The sequence below is a fragment of the Petromyzon marinus genome, chromosome 57, assembly GCF_048934315.1.
Source record: "Petromyzon marinus isolate PM22_M1 ecotype Great Lakes invasive population chromosome 57, UKy_Petmar_22M1.pri1.0, whole genome shotgun sequence".
NCBI lineage: Eukaryota > Metazoa > Chordata > Hyperoartia > Petromyzontiformes > Petromyzontidae > Petromyzon > Petromyzon marinus.
The window spans coordinates 9945810-9966313 of NC_133723.1; the positions used below are offsets into that span (position 1 = coordinate 9945810).

Here is a 20504-nt window from a genome sequence, read left to right on the forward strand (position 1 = left end):
GCCTGACCAAGACGAATGTCCGACACTGCCACACGTGCTCCCCACTGCGCCAGCTCTCCCGATAGCCACACTGGCACCAGTCCTGGCCCGAATCCTCCTTCGCCACGCTCACCTTGCCAGGCCCTGATCCTCACCCACACAAGCTCGCGTAATTTCCTGCTTCACGTCGAGGTGCTGGTGGTGGTGGTGCCCCGAGCAGGTGAGAGACATCTCACTTGCACGTGGCGTAGGGCGAGTCTGCAACACCAACAAAAACTAAAGCAATAAACTAAAATCAAAAACAAAACTTAAATAAAAACTAACAAAAAAAACTAAAACTAAATACTAAAACAAAAAAATTAAAACTTAAAAACTAAAATTAAAACTAAAAACTTAAACTAATATTAAAACTAAAAACCCGCTTTCTTTTGCCAGGTCAGGCCCCACAAAACTGCTGTGTCGCCCTTTTAGTCAGAAGCCGACCTGGCTATATGGCCAGCGATAGCTCACGAAGTGGATTGTCATCGTCGCCTGGGGATTGGTACCAGCAGCCGGTACTCGAGGCGCGTGTTTAGTACAAATGTGGAGGGAAGAAGTCGGGGGAGCCAGAGGGAAAAAAAAATCCACGCGATCACGGGGGGGAGAGAGAGCGAGGAGGGGGGGAGAGGGGGGGAGAGGGGGGGGAGAGGAGGAGGGGGGGAGAGGGGAGGAGGAGAGGAGGAGGGGAGGAGGGGGAGAAGGAGGAGAAGGAGGAGAGAGGGGGGAGGAGGAGGAGGGGGGAAGGAGGAGGGGGGAGGAGGAGGGGGGGAGGAGGAGGGGGGGAGGAGGAGGGGGGGAGGAGGAGGGGGGGAGGAGGAGGGGGGGAGGAGGAGGGGGGGAGGAGGAGGGGGGGAGGAGGAGGCTTCCATATCCGCGCAGGGAGTGCTCCCCCTGGTGGGAAGGGAGTGTGAGCACAACGAGTGTGAATACAACGAGTGTGTGCTCTGCTCTGTGCGTTCGCGCGGCGATGCCTTTCGGCGGACATCGCCGCCGTTTCTCTCAGCCTTCTCCCGCTCTCTTCTTCCTCCAGTAACAAGGGCACGACGTACGTGGCGTACAGGCCAGGCAGGGCAGGGCAGGCAGGCAGGGCAGGCAAGGCAGGCAGGGCAGGCAGGGATCTCCAGAGGCGATGCACCCCACGCGGACTCCCCTTCTTCTTCTCCTCCTCATCGTCGTGGCATCGATCAGCTCGCCGAGCGCAACCAGCCGAGGTGAGGTTGACGGTCGCGTGTCGGGTGGTGCTGGTGCTGGTGCTGATGGTGGTGCTGGTGGTGATGGTGCTGGTGGTGATGGTGCTAGTGGTGATGGTGCTGGTGGTGGTGATGGTGGTGCTGGTACTGCTGGTGGTGGTGCTGGTGGTGGTGGTACTGGTGGTGGTGGTACTGGTGGTGGTGCTGGTGGTGGTGCTGATGGTGGTGGTGATGGTGGTGGTGGTACTGGTGGTGGTGCTGGTGGTGGTGCTGGTGGTGGTGGTGGTGATGGTGGTGGTGCTGGCACTGCTGGTGGTGGTGGTCACACGAGCATTAGTGGTGGCGTGTTGGGGGCTGTGTGTTGTGGTTGTTGTTGTCGTCGTCGACTCAGCCTCTGATGAGTACCTGTGGTTGCGGTGTGTAAACATCCCCACTGGGGGAGACAAAGGCGTCCGGGCGTGTTTGCTGGCCACCCCTCGCTTGCCCCACGGTGCCGGCCCTTCAAGCGGTGCTGCTCGCTCACAGCACGTGCCCCAGCAGTCTGTTACGGGCTACACGGGGGGGGGGGAGGTCTCGACTCTGCCGAGCGTGAGCTGGAGGGGAGCACTGCGTGCTGCTGCTGCTGCGAGGGATGGAGGTTGCCCGGGGGAGGGAGAGAGGGAGACAAAAGCGGCCGGGCGTGGTGGTTGCGCGCCCCGCCAACGTTAAGCCAGATCCTCGTGATGCCTTGCCCCCCACACGCCCGTTAAGCCTGTACAACGGGGATCTTTGTCTTATTGTCTGCCGTGTGTGTGTGGCCATTGTCTTGTGTGTGTGTCGTGGATGCACTGTTTATTAACACGTAGGAGGATTGCGAGACCAATATCGTCCATAATGCAGGTTGTTGTGTTTTTTTATATTTGGGGTCAGATCGAGCAAAAATATAAATGTGTCGTGAAACCCGCCACCACGAGACACGGCCACGTTTGGCTTTGTGTGTCTTTGTGTAGTGGTGTGTACCATGTGGCTTTGTGTATCTTTGTGTAGTGTTGTGTACCATGTGGCTTTGTGTAGTGTGTACCATGTGGCTTTGTGTAGTGTGTATCATGTGGCTTTGTGTAGTGTGTACTATATGGCTTTGTGTATCTTTGTGTAGTGTTGTTGTGTACTATTTGGCTTTGTGTACCATGTGGCCTTGTGTGTCTTTGTGTAGTGTTGTGTACTATTTGGCTTTGTGTAGTGTGGTGTACCATGCGGCCTTGTGTGTCTTTGTGTAGTGGTGTGTACCATGTGGCTTTGTGTATCTTTGTGTAGTGTTGTGTACCATGTGGCCTTGTGTGTCTTTGTGTAGTGTTGTGTACCATGTGGCCTTGTGTGTCTTTGTGTAGTGTCGTGTACCATGTGGCCTTGTGTGTCTTTGTGTAGTGTTGTGTACCATGTGGCCTTGTGTGTCTTTGTGTAGTGTTGTGTACCATGTGGCCTTGTGTGTCTTTGTGTAGTGGTGTGTACCATGTGGCTTTGTGTATCTTTGTGTAGTGTTGTTGTGTACTATTTGGCTTTGTGTAGGGGTGTGAGGGCTGCGCTATGAACCCGGCGACCCGAGTTCGATTCCCGGCTCACGGCCACCACCGGTGACGATTATCCGAACCGGTCATGGGCCTCCCCATAGGTCGACTCAGCCTCAAATGAGTACCTGGTGCGGTGTGTCGTGAACATCGCCACTGAGGAGACAAAGGCGGCCGGGCGTGGTGCTGGCCACCCACCCCCTCGTGTGCATAGCTTTGTGTGTGTGTGTATGTACCTGTTATGTATATGTGTGCATTTCAGTCTTGATGTGTTTGTCTTTCCGTATTCACGTGAGCCTTTGTGTGTGTGTCTTTCTGTTTATGAGTGGCTCCTCTTATCCACAATAGCAGACATCGGGGTGCCGTTTCATGCACGTGCAGCACGTTTAACTTCTTTCGCACCGTACGTAGCCAATCGGAGGCGCGGGGATGGGGAGACGAAAAACAATATCGACGGATTATCGCCGATAATAGGGAGGAGTAGAGTCCAGGGATAGAATGAGTCCAACGTTGTCATGGTCAGCTATGGCCGATCCACTGCTGGATGAAGGCCTCCCAGTGCCAACCGTCACAATCCACCCCCAACGCCAGACCCTCTTTGCTGCACGTGAAACGATTTCACCGTCTCGACGAATTCTCAGAGCGCGTTCCATCACCTCGGACTGTCACCTCCCCCCCCCCCATCCCTGACTTCTCGACCACTGCCCTGTCGTAGCCTTCCAGGTCAACTATGTGGCTTGCTCCACCCCCCCCCCCTCCCGGAGTTCCATGGTTCACCTACCCCAGTGTGGAGGCCAATATAACGTCTCGCCTTGCAATCAGAAGCTACACCGCACTAAACCGTTTATTTTGTAATTTTTAACCAGGTGAAAGCCTACTGTGCTACATAGCTCATTTTCACAACCGACCTGGCAATCACAAATGATAGCTCAACGAAGTGGGCTCATCATCTTCATCGACGTCGTGTGGGAATGTATAGCTGCCAAATACGGTAAACGCGTGACGTTGATTCTAAATGTGGAGGGAAAGAAATCGGAGGGACGCGGAGAAAAATCCACGCGACCACGGCGAGAGAGACACGCAAACTTCAAATATGCAGCAGCAGGCGTCAGGGTCGGGATCGAACCCACGACCTCCTGTAGACCAGGCGAGGTAGTTAACATCTCCTAGCCACCGTGATGATGATGACAAAGAGAGAGAGAGAGACACGCAAACATCAAATATGCAGCAGCAGGCGTCAGGGCCGGGATCGAACCCACGACCTCCTGTATACCAGGCGAGGTAGTTAACATCTCCTAACCACCGTGATGACGATGAGAGAGAGAGACACGCAAACTCCAAATATACAGCAGCAGCAGGCGTCAGGCTCGGGACCGAAACCACGACCTCATTTGCAGTTTGCGTGTCTCTCTTCCCCGTGGTCGTGCGCATTTTTCTCGGCCCTCCAGTTTTTTTCCTCCACATGTAGAATCAACGTCACTCGTTTCGCGTGTTCCGTGTGTTTCCCCGCCGCATCTACAACGGAGACGCGGTTGGAGTGTTGCATTTGGCTGCTTCTGTACATTTCCGCATGGTGACGAACCACTTCGTGGAGCTATGATTTGTGGCCAGGTTCGCTTTTGTAAAAAAAATAAAACAGAGAGTGCTTTGCAATTAGCTCAGCGGGCCATACTTGGTCAAATGTGAAGATAATCGTAGTGAAATGGAATTGCGCGCGCGCGCACGTGGAGTTGAATTGCTTCTTTGCACACACCTCTGGATTGCAAGCCCAGAGTGCCCCCCCCCCACCACCAACCTTGACCAATCACGTGCGCCAACATCGACACTTTTGATGTTTGCCGTGCAATTGTGTCAACTCTTAGTCATTCTCTTGACAATCACTCGAGCCCAACAGCCTTGACCAGGTGGGTTTGGGGTGTTTGCGTGCGGAGTGTGCGTGCGGTGGTGGGGGTGTGTGTATGTGTGTGTGTGTGCGTGGCGTTAGGCCGCCTTCACCTGCCGCTGTGTTGCGTTGCAGCGCCGCTAACCGCTGCTCCGGTGTTCAGCGCCGCGCCACGAACCCGGCGACCCGAGGTCCATTCCCGCTCACGGCCACCGGCGCCGGTGACGATTATCCGAACCGGTCCTGGGCCTTCCCCTAGGTCGACTCGGCCTCAAATGAGTGCCCGGCGTGGCGTGTAAAAACATGGGGAGACAAAGGCGGTCGGGCGTGGTGGCGGTGGCCCCTCGTGTACCCTGCCGGTCTTCATAGGTGCTACTCGCTGACAGCACTTGCCTCAACAGTCCACGCAGGCTATACGGGGGGACCTTTGTGTTTGTTGCCGACGTGGTAGCGGTAGTGTAGTGGTTAGCTGAATTCGATTCCCGCCTACAACCAAAATCGTTGACGAATATCTGAACCGGTCCCAGGCCCTCTCCTAGGTAGACTCGGCTTCATATGAATACTGTAGCTGGTGCGGTGTGTAAACATCGCCATTGGGGAGACAAAGGCAGCCGGGAGTGGTGCTGGTCACCCACTTCCTCGTGTTGCCGTGCCGGCCTCGATCGCCGCTACTCGCTAATGGCACTTGCCCCTACAGTCTGTTAAATGCTCCACAGGGGATCTTTTGTCTTTTGTTGCACGCGTGGCGACACATCACATACATGGACTCGCACACGAGGTTTGGCGTTGAGGTGGAGAGTCCAAGTGACTCACAGCGCCGCCTGTATTGATCCCGAGGTGTGAGGAGGGGTCGATGGGGCGTGCGTGTGTGATAGCCACATGTTGCGTTGCTGCTGCCGTCTGAAATGCCCTTCCGATGTAAGGAAGCCACAGGGAGCTATGTCCTTTCATATCATCCAGATTGAAAACGCATTTCTTTACAACTGCTTTTGGTTTTGATTTAAAGCTTTCGTGACTGCAATAATTCATATTCTTAGCTCTTTCGGTAAAGTCACGTTGAAGGGAAACAATAAAATAATAAAATATATAAAACAATAAAAATTCTCACGACGTTTCGACCATAACACAAACGGTCGTCATCAGGTGTGTTGGTTCGCATTAATTTATTTATTTTTAAACGGTGTATTTATTTATTTTTTAAAAAACGTCAGCGCCACGCGCAGCGATTTGGCAATTTATTTAGAAGGACGAGTCCATCTATGTTCTGAAAAGAGGAGGGTGGGAGACGAAAAATTAATGTATGCTGTCTGAAAGCCACTGTAAGCATGAACAATCAATTAAGACCTGAAATGGTTTATCAAATCTTTCCAATGATTGCTAAGCCAGAATCCATCTTCTCGGTTGAAATTGTCTCTGTGCTTGTATATGTGGATAGCCTCATGAACGAATCTCTCATGGTAGCCAGATGGCTTACAAAGAACCTCTGTCTTGGAAAAGTCTATGTCATGTGAGCCTACTGAATTATAACAATGATCTGCCACGGCCGAGGTGTTGGTCCTACCGTGTTTCAGGCCTGCTTTGTGTTCACGAATGCGGTCCGAGACATGGCGTTTGGTTTCTCCAATGTAACTACTACCACAGAGGCAACTTAGTTTGTAGACACCAGGGTACTGTATGTCCGGAATCACATCTTTTACAGACGGAACCAGATCACGACGAGCGGAGCGCCCGGGGGTGGCTAAAACGACGCGGCGAGTTAGCGTAGTGGGATGGAGAGGAGGAGAGGGTGGGGGGGGGGGGCGTGCTAAACGGGCACGGCACGGGTAGTGGGGGGCGAGGGGAAGGGAAAAATGAACCCTAACCCAGCGTCTCCCGAACCACGCCGGGCCGGTTTGGCACGGTGGGGGGGGGGGGGGTGGGATCCCGTCGCGGCGCGGTTGTGCGTTGTGGCGGGGAAACGGAGAGGAGCGAGTCGTCCTGCGCGCAGGACCGGGGGTTGCCGGCGGCCTGGGCCAGGGCCTGGGCAGCTACATCCGGCGCTACGAGGGCCTCTCCTACGACACGGAGGACGTCCACACGCAGCACGAGCGCGTCCGGCGCGCCGCCCTGGGCCGGCAGACGGCGCAGCTGAGCATCCGCTTCTCGGCGTACGGACGGTAAGGACGCGCCCGGCACGCGCACGGCACGCGCACGGCACGCGCGATTGGCTACGTACGGTGACGAAAGACGTTCCCACGTATGCACGCCGGGTTCAGTGGCGGCGGTAGCTCGGCAGGCAGTCGGAATCGTAATGTTTGGTTTGGACTGGAGGAGGAATCCGAAGAGCTGCGAAGCTCTTTGTCGTAGATGTCCAATCGGGGCGGAGTGGGGGTAAGCGGCGTCGCATCAATGAACAAACGCGATCGACGATGCGAGAAGAGCAAGCTGGACAAAAGGTAAGGCAGTCGCTGGAAATGAGTAAACATGAATAAAGTACACAAAGTACTAATTTACGCAAGTACATGAACACCGAACTTTGGGGCAAGGCAACAGAACAATTGCTAAGACAATTAACTATTTTGCTTCCCCAGGTAAGGCCCACTGAGTTGCTATATCGCCCTTTCTTCAGAAGCCATCACAAATGGTAGCTCAAGGAAGTGCATTGTCATCATCATCGTCACGTGGAACGCTTCTAGCAGCCCGAATACTCGGAACGAGTGACGTTGATTCGACATGCGGAGGGAAAAAACTGGAGGACCCGGAGAAACATCCACGTGACCACGGAGAGAGCGAGAGAGACACAAACTCCAAATATGCAGCTGGCGTCAGGGTCGGGATCGAACCCACGACCTCTTGCGTGCCAGGCGAGGGAGTCAACATCTCTTAGCCACCGATGCACCGCTCAGAAACTGCGTTATGACGGTGCACACTTCCACGTAGTCTGACAAGTTTTCCCGAATGGAAGAAGCGCTTGGCAGCGAACACCCGTTCGAGCGTGAACGCCACGAAGTTGAACAGCCGCGGTGGAAGGACCCACTGAGCTATTAGTTTTATTTTGTTCAGAAGCGACCTTGCCATCACAAATGATAGCTCAACGAAGCGGGCTTATCATCATCGTCACGTGGAAATTCATAGCGGTAGCCAAATGACTGTAGACTCGCTACGTTGATTCTAAACAACAATAACAACAGCAGCAGCAGCATCATCGGCAACAGTCCCAGACTGCACCAACACAACAACAACAACAACACGCGGTCCCTCAATTCGATTGCACTTGAAAATTGTCCGGATCGATGGTACACAGCGGGTAAGGGTCAAATTTACGAATCACATTTCGCCCGGTGCGGCTGGACTGGGCTGGGCGCCAACAGTGAAAGAATAAATTGGTTGTAAATAATAAATAAACATTGTTACGGACCTTCACCTGTGCGTACATTTGAAAATAAAACTCAACACATTTGTCCAAACACACTGTGGGCTTCAAAGGGAGAACGCGAATATATAAACGTTTCGGACAATGGACCTTTGTTAGAGCGCGTAACAACGTGCCCAAAACGTCGACGTGTTCCGTATTTTTTTCGTTTTTAAAGCCACTGTGGTGTTGACACGGAACGTGTTGAATTGTTGTTGTTGTTGTTGTTGTCTTTGCTTGTGCACTGCCAATGCAGCAGCGGCATCGCCAAACGATGCGCACATTTTCAAAATCCACGAACTGCATACCGTGAGTCGCGATCGACGTTCTCGGCTGAGGTCGCGCGATGCTCTGGAGAAACGTTGTGTCGTCGAGACCCTCCACCACGCAGCACGGCCAAACAAATTTAATCGCCACTCGCGCTCCTAAGCGTTGTAACTGCGCGCCGATTCATTGCACTCGATGTCAATCGTCGTCCGGGCTGGCTCGCTCGCCGGAGAGTTGAAGAGCAATTCTAATTCGGCAGTAATGCATCGCTAAGTGAATTACTTTAATTAATACTCATGGAAGTTGATTATCACCGAGTGAATTTCGTTAATTATAAACTCTATAAAAAATGAGAATCAAGCCCAGGAATGCATCGCTAAGTGGATTATGTGAAAACAACAACTGTCAATTGATGAAACATTTGCACAGTTTAATTTCTATTGGGTCACGGTGGCCTCATAGCGCTGCCGCTATTTCGTACCCACCATATCCCACAATGGTCCCACCATGGTTCCCACAATGGTCCCACCTTGGTCCCACCTTGTCCCACCATGGTCCCACAATGGCCCCACCTTGCCGCACTATGGCCCCACCTTGGTCCCACCTTGCCCCACTATGGTCCCACCTTGTCCCACCTTGTCCCACCATATCCCACAATGGTCCCAGCTTGGTCCCACCTTGGTCCCACCTTGGTCCCACCTTGTCCCACCATGGTCCCACAATGGTCCCACCTTGCCCCACTATGGACCCACCTTGGTCCCACATGATCCCACATGTTCCCACCTTGGTCACACCATATTCCCACTATGGTCCCACCTTGGTCCCACCATAGTCCCCACATGTTCTCACCTTGGTCACACAATGGTCCCACCATGGTTCCCACAATGGTCTCACCTTGGTCCCAACATTCACCATGGTCCCACCATGGCCCCACCATGGTCCCACATGGTCCCACTATATCCCACAATGGTCTCACCTTGGTCCCACCATGGTCCCACAATGGTCCCACCATGGTCCCACCATCGGCCTACCTTGGTCTCACCTTGGTCCCACCATGGCCTCACAATGGTCCCACCATGGCCCCACCATGGTCCCACCTTGGTCCCACCATGGCCCCACAATGGTCCCACAGTGGTCCGTGGTCCCACGATCCGTGCCGTGACGAGCGCAGAGCGACGCCGGCGCAGAGCGGTGGCGCAGCGGTGAGCGCGCTCATCGCTTACACAACCCGCCGGGGAGACCCGCGTTCGATCCCCGTTCGCGGCCAACACCAATGACGCCCGTCCGAACCCGTCCCGCGTGCCTCTCCTCCCCTAGATAGACTCGGCCTCAAATGAATACATGTGGTGCGAAGCGGAGACTAAATCTATGGAAACAATGTTTTTGTTTCACCAGGTAAGGCCCACTGAGCTATGTAGCTCTTTTCCAGAAGCTACCGGGCGATCACACACGATAGCCCCATGACCACTCATCACCACGTGACCACGGGGAGAGAAAGAGACACGCAAACTCCAAATGATCCTCATGGCGGAACCCCGGGGTACCAAATAATACAGAATGGCCGAGGCAATTAAATATTTTATTTCTGGGCCACTATTTTTATTTTTCGCCAGGGGTGTACTTCACTCCGCGACTGGGGTAGCAATCAATCCGACATCGGTGGTGCCACACCCCGCGATGTCGACACGCAGCGAGGACGATGGCGCCGAAACCCCGAACGCTCGCGGCACGCCCCGTGGTGGTGGTGGTGGTGCATCGTGAGGACAGCTCGTCCAGATGAGTCGACTGCCACGTCGCCGACCATCAACAGGCTAAGAATGACCGCGTCACGGACATTGCGCGAGAGCCGGGGTACTACGGTACCCCCGGGTCATCGCCATAGAGTTCAAATTTACAGCAGGCGTCGGGGTCTGAACGGAACCCCCAGACCTCCTGTGTACCTGCCAAGGTAATTAACATCTCCGAGCCGCCGTGGCACCCCCAGACAAAGGCGGCCGGGACGTGGCGCTGGCCAGCCCAACACGCCCGCCCCCTCAGTGCGCCGTGGCCGGGCCTTGGTAGGCGGCTGGCCGCTCACTCGCGGCGCTCTTCGGGCTCTGGCGATCCCCTTGACCCTCCGTGCCGCCCGCGCCGCCCGCAGGTCCTTCCACCTGCGGCTGCGGCGAGACTCCTCCCTCTTTGTGGACGACTTCCGGGTGGAGACGAGCGGCGCGGTGGAGACGTACGACACGTCGCACATCTACACGGGCTCGCTGCACGGTGAGCCCACACGTCTACACGTGGCACGTCTACACGGTGAGCCCACACGTCTACACGTGGCACGTCTACACGGTGAGCCCACACGTCTACACGTCGCACATCTACACGGGCTCGCTGCACGGTGAGCCCACACGTCTACACGTCGCACATCTACACGGGCTCGCTGCACGGTGAGCCCACACGTCTACACGTGGCACGTCTACACGGTGAGCCCACACGTCTACACGTGGCACGTCTACACGTGGCACGTCTACACGGTGAGCCCACACGTCTACACGTCGCACATCTACACGGGCTCGCTGCACGGTGAGCCCACACGTCTACACGTGGCACGTCTACACGTGGCACGTGTAGACGTGCCACGTCTACACTTGGCACGTCTACACGTGGCACGTCTACACGGGGCACGTCTACACGGTGAGCCCACACGTCTACACGTGGCACATCTACACGTGGCACATCTACACGTGGCACGTCTACACGGTGAGCCCACACGTCTACACGTGGCACGTCTACACGTGGCACGTCTACACGGTGAGCCCACACGTCTACACGTGGCACGTCTACACGTGGCACATCTACACGGTGAGCCCACACGTCTACACGTGGCACGTCTACACGTGGCACGTCTACACGTGGCACGTCTACACGTGGCACGTCTACACGTGGCACGTCTACACGTGGCACGTCTACACGGTGAGCCCACACGTCTACACGGTGAGCCCACACGTCTACACGGTGAGCCCACACGTCTACACGGTGAGCCCACACGTCTACACGTGGCACGTCTACACGTGGCACGTCTACACGTGGCACATCTACACGGTGAGCCCACACGTCTACACGTGGCACATCTACACGTGGCACGTCTACACGGTGAGCCCACACATCTACACGTGGGACATCTACACGGGCTCGCTGCACGGTGAGACGGGGGTGGGGTGTGGGGTGGGGTGGGGGGTGACTGGGGGGGGGGCATTGGGTTGATCCTGGGGGTGGGGGTGAGCCGGGCCATGTTAGTCTATGAACAATTTTTCGATTTCAAGCTTTCGTGACTGCAATGATTCATCTTCTTTGGTTCTTTCGGTAAAGTCTATGAACAATGTTAGTCTATGGGAAAGGGTAATATTTTGGCAATATTAGTCTATAGACAATGTTAGTCTATGGGCAATGTAAGTCTAAAGGAAAGGGTAATCTATGGGCAATGTTAGTCTTTAGTTATTGTTTGTCTTTGGGCATAGTAAGTCTATGGACAATGTAAGTCTTTGGGCAATGTTAGTCTACAGGCATCTATGGGAAATGTTCGTCTATAGGCAATGTTAGTCTATAGGCAATGTTAGTCTATAGGCAATGCTAGTCTATGGGCAATGCTAGTCTTTGTGCAATGTTAGTCTATAGGCAATGCTAGTCTATAGGCAATGTTAGTCTATGGGCAATGTTAGACTGTAGGCAATGTTAGTCTATAGGCAATGCTAGTCTATGGGCAATGCTAGACTGTAGGCAATGTTAGTCTATAGGCAATGCTAGTCTATGGGCAATGCTAGTCTTTGGGAAATGTTAGTCTATAGGCAATGCTAGTTTATGGGCAATGCAAGTCTTTGGGCAATGTTAGTCTATAGGCAATGTTAGATCTATAGGCAATGCTAGTCTATAAGCAATGCTAGTCTTTGGGCAATGTTAGTCTATAGGCAATGGTAGTCTATAGGCAATGTTAGTCTATAGGCAATGCTAGTCTATAGGCAATGTTAGTCTATAGGCAATGTTAGTCTATAGGCAATGCTAGCATTTGGGCAATGTTAGTCTATTGGCAATGCTAGTTTATGGGCAATGCTAGTCTATGGGCAATGTTAGTCTATAGGCAATGTTAGTCTATAGGCAATGCTAGTCTATAGACAATGCTAGTCTTTGGGCAATGGTAGTCTATAGGCAATGCTAGTCTATAGGCAATGTTAGTCTATGGGCAATATTAGTCTATAGGCAATGCTAGTCTATGGGCAATGTTAGTCTATAGACAATGCTAGTCTTTGGGCAATATTAGTCTATAGGCAATGCTAGTCTATCAGCAATGTTAGTCTATAGGCAATGCTAGTCTTGGCAATATTAGTCTATAGGCAATGCTAGTCTATGGGCAATGTTAGTCTATGGGCAATGTTAGTCTTTGGGCAATATTAGTCTATAGGCAATGCTAGTCTATAGGCAATGCTAGTCTATGGGCAATGCTAGTCTATAGGCAGTGTTAGTCTATAGGCAATGCTAGTCTATGGGCAATGCTAGTCTATGGGCAATGCTAGTCTATGGGCAATGTTAGTCTATAGGCAATGTTAGTCTATAGGCAATGCTAGTCTATAGACAATGCTAGTCTATAGACAATGCTAGTCTATAGGCAATGTTAGTCTATAGGCAATGTTAGTCTATGGGCAATGTTAGTCTATGGGCAATGTTAGTCTTTGGGCAATGTTAGTCTATGGGCAATGTTAGTCTTTGGGCAATGTTAGTCTATGGGCAATGTTAGTCTATGGGCAATGTTAGTCTATGGGCAATGTTAGTCTTTGGGCAATGTTAGTCTATGGGCAATGTTAGTCTTTGGGCAATGTTAGTCTATGGGCAATGTTAGTCTTTGGGCAATGTTAGTCTATGGGCAATGTTAGTCTATGGGCAATGTTAGTCTATGGGCAATGTTAGTCGTTAGGCAATGTTAGTCGATGGACCGCACAGTAAAACCGCTGTGGTCTGTGCTGCTTCACCGGAGGTAGGAGGAGGAACGTCAAAACGACACGAGAACTCTCCCTGTGGTGAATCTCTGCCCCCCCCCCCCCCCCCCCCCGCACGGTGCCAGGCGAGCCGGGATCGTGGTGCCACGGCTCGGTGCTGAGCGGGCGCTTCGAGGGCGTCGTGACGACCGGCACGGACGGCACCTTTTACGTGGAGCCGGCGGAGCGCTACCCGGAGACAGGCGCCACCACCACCGCCACCACCGCCACAACCACCACCGCCGCCACCACCGCTGCCACCACCGCCGCCGCTGCCACCACCGCACCCTTCCATTCCGTCATCTACCACGAGGACGACATTGGTGAAATGATGATGATGACAACGATGATGATGATGACGACGATGACGATGACAATAGTGATGACGACGATGACGAAGATAATGACGATGACGACTTAAAGGACGACAACGACGATGAGGAGGATGATGATGATGACAACGATGATGATGATGATGACGACGACGACGAGGATGATGATGATGACGACGACGACGAGGATGATGACGACGATGATAATCAACGATGATGATGGTGACGACGACGATAATGACGACGATGATAATCAACGATGATGGTGATGACGACGACGACATCGATGACGACGACGACGACGATAATGTCGACGATGATAATCAACGATGATGATGATGATGATGCGACGGCCACCGCCGTTGCTGCCTTGCGGCGAGGGCGCAAGATCGCTTCGCTGGTCGTCGTCATCATTGTCGTCCTCGTCGTTATCTTCGTCGTCATCAGGGGGTTGCTCGTTGTGTCTCTGCTCAGACGGCCCCCGCGACCACAGCGGCGGCCGCGGGGAGGGTGGCGGCTGCGCCAGTGGTGCAGTCTTCCAGCGCATGGCCGCGTTCCAGCGCCGCGCGGGGCACGCGGAAGATGACGACGGAGCCCGCGACGAGGTCAGCGCGGCGGCGGCGGCGGCGGCGGCGAGATGCTCACTCGGCTAGACAATGTTTTTATTTCACCAGGTAAGGCCCGCTGAGCTACGTAGCTCTTTTTCAGAAGCGACCCTAGCTATTACAAATGGTAGCTCAACGAAAGTGGCTCATCATCATCATCACGTGGAAATGTATGGCAGCCAAATGCAAGAGATGATGTTGATTCTTAATGTGGGAGGGAAAAACCGGAGGACCCGGAGAAAAATCCATGCGACCACGGTGAGAGAGAGAGAGAGATGCAGGCATCAGGGTTGGAATCGAACCCACGACCTCCTGCATATCAGACGATTGGATTAACAACTTTCCACCTGGGATACAGGAGGTCATGGGTTCGATCCCGACCCTGACGCCTGCTGTGCATTTGGAGTTTTTCGTGTCTCTCTCTCTTCCCGTGGTCGTGTGAAATTTTCTTGGGTCCTCCGGATTTTCCCTCCACATTTAGAATCGACACCACGCATTTTGAGTATTTCGCTGCTAAAATGTCCACGTGATAAGCCGCTTCGTTGAGCTACAATTTGTGATGGGCAGGTCCCTTCTGAAGGATAGCTATGTAGCTCATTGGGCCTTAACCTGGTAAAATAAAATAAAATGTTTAAAATGTAAGAGTTTTAGTTTATCTCGAATGTGTTTGAGATGAGATGTTGTACCCTGCACACACACAAACAACCCTGAGCCGGTGGTGGACATTCCACATTCCTATGATGGGGTGGAGGTGATTCTAGAAACTTCCACGGGGGAGTGGGGGGGCAGGAGAGGGCAGAGCAGGGCTCATGTCAAAAATATCAAGCTTTTTATAAACCGGGCATGAATAAAAACTTTCAGTGTAATTCAGGCAGATGTTCCGGATCCATACTTGAGTCCCAGCCAGTTTTGTCACAGACTTAACACAGCGCTGCTGCTGCTGTTGTTGTTCTGAAGGGTTTACTGTGCGATCATCAGCGTGGTAGCGCTTCCGTCGTGGGCTGGCCTCATCACCGAGAGTGCGCGATAATAAATGTTCAGACTTGCTGGTTCCCCCGTGTAGCCTTAAACAAACTGTTGGGTGAAAGTGCTGTTAGCGAGCGCCTATGAAGGCTGGAACGGCGCACGAGGGCTGGGTGGCCAGCACCACGCCCGGCCGCCTTTGTCTCCCCAGTGGTGACGTTGGCACACCGTACCAGGTACTCATTTGAGGCTGAGTGGACCTAGGGGAGGCCCAGGACCAGTTCAGATAATCGTCACTGGTGTTGGGCATGAGCAGACATCGAACCCAGGGGTGCTGGGTGTGTAGCAAAGTGTGCTAACCGCTACACTACTTCTCCTTCCACACACTCGTAAAACAACAAAGACAAAGATCCCCCGTATAGCATTAACAGACTGTTGGGGCGTGTGCCGTTAGCGAGTGGCACCTATGAAGGCCGGAACGGCACACAAAGGGGGTGGGTGGCCAGCACCACGCCCATCCGCCTTTATCTCCCCAGTGGCGATGTTTACATATTGCATCAGGTACCGCTCCTTCCATATACACACACACACACGGGCACACACACACACACACACGGGCACACACACACACGCGCGTCCTCACAGCCAAACATCACTCACCACCCTCCCCTTATCAAACTATTCGGTGATGCTGCTGCCGCTTTGGCAGCGGTGCACGGGCGCAGTTAGCGACAAGAACAACGAGAAAACTCTCAAACGGAATGGGCGTGCGATGTTGGCCGTCATGGCGCAGAGCGGCGGCGGCGGCGCTGCGGTGCGTGGCACACGCAGCGTCCCGGGGGACAGGAACACGTGCCTCCTCTTCATCCAGGCCGACCACTTCTTCCACAAGTTCTACGGCAGCCTCGAGGCCGTCATCGCACAGGTGAGCGACGCGCGCGTGCGCGTGCTGCCGCCGCGCCACATCGACGGTTATGTTAACTTGGGCCTCCCCAAGGTCGACTTGGCCTCAATTGAGTACCCGGTGCGGTGTGTAAACATTGCCACTCGGGAGACAAGGGCGCGCCGGGCGTGGTGCTGACCACCCACCCCCTCGTGCGCTGTTCCGGCCTTCGTAGGTGCTCGCTTAAAAGCACTTGCCCCAACGGGTCCGTTAATGGCTAAACGGGTGGACCTTGGTCTCTTTGTCAGTTTTGCGACACACGCGTGTTTCTCCGCGTGCGTCAGATTGCGAGCCACGTGAGGGCGATCGACAGCATCTACCAGAACACCAACTTCAACGGAATCCGGGGCATCAACTTCATGGTGAAGAGGGTCCGGGTGAGTCGCCGCCGTCCGTCGTGCGCATGGCCGCACGCAGAGGCTCCTCGGGGGCCCTGGACAGGACAATATTGTTTTTATTTATTTTTTCTTTTCCAGGTAAGGCCCCCAACTGAGCTGCGTAGCCATTTTTCCGGAAGCGACCTGCACATCGCAAATGATAGCTCGACAGAACCGGCTCATTACGTGCAAATGTACAGCGGCATGATGTCGATTCCAGACGTCGAGGGAAAAACCGGAGTCGCCCCGGAGAAAAATCCACGCGACCAGATAGAACTCACGACCTCCTGCGTACCAGGCGAGGTAGTCAACATCTCCTAGCCACCGTGGAATGTCCCTCGCTTGGCCCCCCCCACCGCCCCTCCCCCCTCCTGGCCCACCCCCCTGCCCCGCCTGGCCTGCTCGCGAGTCTGTTGTGTCAACGCAAGCCAGACAGCGCTGCGATCAGAATGCTCGAGATCACAATGAGGCGGCGGCGGCGGAGGTTTCAGTCCCCCTGTAGGCTGCCGACTCATCCCCATCATACCCACTAAGGCTGGGGGTGGATGAAGCAAGTTCTATGTTATTGTGGAAAGTAACACAGTGGGTCGCGATGCGCAACGATCGCGGTCATGATAAGAGCACCTGCGATTACCGCGGTTGGCTATGTACGGTGCAAAAGAAGTTCAACATACATACGACACGAACGAATACGTTATATGGTCGCACGTTTCAGATGCCGCTTCTGCGGCTGTCTGGAATGCTCTTCCTTCCGATGTTAAGAAGCCACTTTTAAATCATCATCTAGATCGACAAACTCATTTCTTTCAAACTGCTTTTTGTGTTTAGTTTGTTGTCCTTTCCCCGCACTCCAGATTAGCACGGTTGGATACGTACGGTGCAAAAGAAGTTCAACATTTATACTGCCCATAGACTCAACATTACCCACAGACTCAACACTGCCCATAGACTCAACACTGCCCATAGACTCAACACTGACCATAGACTCAACACTGCCCCAAAGACCCAACACTGCCCACAGACTCAACACTGCCCACAGACTCAACACTGCCCATAGACTCAACACTGCCCATAGACTCAACACTGCCCATAGACTCAACACTACCAATAGACTCAACACTGCCCATAGACTCAACACTGCCTACAGACTCAACACTGCACCATAGACTCAACACTGCCCACAGACTCGACACTGCACCATAGACTCAACACTGCCCACAGACTCAACACTGCCCATAGACTCAACACTGCCCATAGACTCAGCACTGCCCATAGACTCAACACTGCCCATAAACTCAACACTACCAATAGACTCAACACTGCCCATAGACTCAACACTGCCTACAGACTCAATACTGCACCATAGACTCAACACTGCCCATAGACTCAACACTGCCCATAGACTCAACACTGCCCACAGACTCAACACTGCCCATAGACTCAACACTGCCTACAGACTCAACACTGCCCATAGACTCAACACTGCCCACAGACTCGACACTGCACCATAGACTCAACACTGCCCATAGACTCAACACTGCCCATAGACTCAACACTGCCCACAGACTCAACACTGCCCATAGACTCGACACTGCCCATAGACTCAACACTGCCCATAGACTCAGCACTGCCCATAGACTCAACACTGCCCGTAGACTCAACACTGCCCATAGACTCAACACTGCCCATAGACTCAACACTGCCCATAGACTCAGCACTGCCCACAGACTCGACACTGCACCTCCCATTAGCACGGTTGACTTTGAACGGCGCGACATCAGAGTACACGCAGGAAGTCCAACGTCGCCGTCGTGAACGCCGCGAGCAGATCAACGGCACGGAGGAGGAGCGCGACCCCACGAACCCGTTCCGCTTCGCCAACATCGGCGTCGAGAAGTTCCTGGAGCTCAACTCGGAGCAGAACCACAACGACTACTGCCTCGCCTACGTCTTCACCGACCGCGACTTCGACGACGGCGTCCTCGGCCTCGCGTGGGTCGGCGCGCCCGCCGGTGAGCCGCACGCCGCGGCCGCGGTGGCGTCCGACGCTACGGCAGCGCCGTGAGGTTTGAGACTCTCGGACGAAATCACCGATCGGAGATTTGCTTGCCCCCTCCCCACGCCCCCTACCCCCCCCCCCCCCCCCCCCCCGTACATGGAAGAGAGTAAGGTGCAGCATTGGCCAAAGGGGGGGAAGGGGGGGGCTGTTGTATTTGCGGCATGCGTATGGTCACCGCGGATCGCGAATCGCGGTTAATCGCCGTGTCGATGCGGGCGGCTCCGTCGATCCGGCAGCCAGCTCAAAGTTGATTGGGTGGGCCCTATCAAAAATGTGGATTCGTCGTCATTCGATGCCATTGGCAATGGATTCGTTGGCAAGTGATTCTTGGATCGAGTAGTCGTATGATACGCCCCCTTCAATTGAGTGGCTTAACATCAACAAGATCGGTGATTCTATCACAGTCCACTTTTATTGTACCGCAGCGCCAAGGTGCCTAGGAGATGTTGACTACCTTGCCTGGTGTACAGGAGGTCGTGGGTTCCATCCCCACCCTGACGCCTGCTGCTGTATATTTGGAGTTTGCGTGTCTCTCTCTCTCATCATCATCACGGTGGCTAGGAGATGTTAACTACCTCGCCTGGTGTACAGGAGGTCGTGAGTTCCATCCTGACCCTGATGCCTGCTGCTGTATATTTGGAGTTTGCGTGTCTCTCCCCTCTCACCGTAGTCCCGTTGAAAAATTTCCGGGTCCCTCCGGTTTTTCCCCTCCGCGTTTAGAATCAACATCACGCGTTTAGAGTATTTGGCTGATATAAATTTCCCCGTGATGATGATAAGGCACTCAGTTGAGCTATCATTCTTGATAGCCAGGTTGCTTCTGAAAATAATCTATATATAGCTCAGTGGGCCTTACCTGGACAAATAATTTTTAAAATGTGTTTTTAGAAGTGTAGTTTCAGCCAACACGATAGGAGTGCAAAATAGAGAAAAAGGTCACGAATATAAAGAATGCACCAATTACTGAATTATTACGTCTGATTTATCAAGCTTGGGCAAGGCAGCAGAAATCACAACGAAGCAGCCCCAGACCACACCAAGACAACGCGCAGCAGCAGTCGCTCAATAAAGTGGAACATTAACACGGAACTATCGTTTGTTGACCCGTTCCCGCGACGTGCCGTGTGCATCATCCAGAAAAACTAAAATGCAATAACTTCATCGGTACCGAGGCTCTCGCAAGGCTACGCGGGAGGGGCGTGCGTGACGCGGTTTGGCGCTATGGTTCTCCGCGGTGATTGACGACGTCTTTTAAAAAGTGCGCCGCCGCCGCCGCTGCTGCGCCCCTGGAAACAAAATGAAGGTCGAGCCGCTCGCGCGTCCCGAGACCCGGCGTCGAACGGGTAACACCCGCCGCCCTGCGGCCTGCGGACGTCATCGGAAACGCGAAAAGGGTTCGTGAGCGCGTGCTCGTCGTCACGCGCCCGGGGTACGAACCCGGCGGTTCGACTGCCCGCTCGCGGCCAACGCCCAACGACGAATGTCGGGGTCCGCAGGGAGCTCGGGCGGCATCTGCGAAAAGAACAAGCTGTACTCGGACGGGAAGAGGAAGTCGCTGAACACGGGCATCATCACGGTGAAGAACTACGGAGCGCACGTGCCTCCCAAGGTGTCGCATATCACCTTCGCCCACGAGATCGGCCACAACTTCGGCTCGCCGGTGAGAGACGACGCGCCACGGGGAGACGCGACGCGGGGACCCTTGGGGAGACACGTGGGGAGACACGTGGGGAGACACGTGGGGAGACACACGGGGAGACACACGGGGAGACACACCGGGATACGCACCGTGAGACACGTGGGGAGACACGTGGGGGAGACGCACCGGGAGACGCGCTGATGAATAAATGTCCGGATGATCCTCTAAATGAAAGGACGGTAAATGGACGAACAAATGTGACAGTGGGCTGGCGTGCGTGCGTCC

General features: G+C 54.0%; 1 protein-coding gene across 1 annotated transcript in view; it reads left to right on the plus strand.

Annotated features, from left to right (window-relative positions):
* Window positions 1–892: 892 nt before the first annotated feature.
* The window catches only part of LOC116954876 (disintegrin and metalloproteinase domain-containing protein 10-like), a 29304-nt gene continuing 9692 nt past the window's right edge, over window positions 893–20504 (plus strand). Inside the window, exons 1-9 of the mRNA XM_032975678.2 lie at window positions 893–1229; window positions 6622–6790; window positions 10433–10551; window positions 13388–13624; window positions 14108–14238; window positions 15995–16126; window positions 16429–16521; window positions 18350–18533; window positions 20077–20240. Coding sequence (XP_032831569.2) covers window positions 1148–1229; window positions 6622–6790; window positions 10433–10551; window positions 13388–13624; window positions 14108–14238; window positions 15995–16126; window positions 16429–16521; window positions 18350–18533; window positions 20077–20240 — 1311 coding nt within the window. The 5' untranslated portion in view covers window positions 893–1147. The remainder of the gene's footprint in view (window positions 1230–6621; window positions 6791–10432; window positions 10552–13387; window positions 13625–14107; window positions 14239–15994; window positions 16127–16428; window positions 16522–18349; window positions 18534–20076; window positions 20241–20504) is intronic.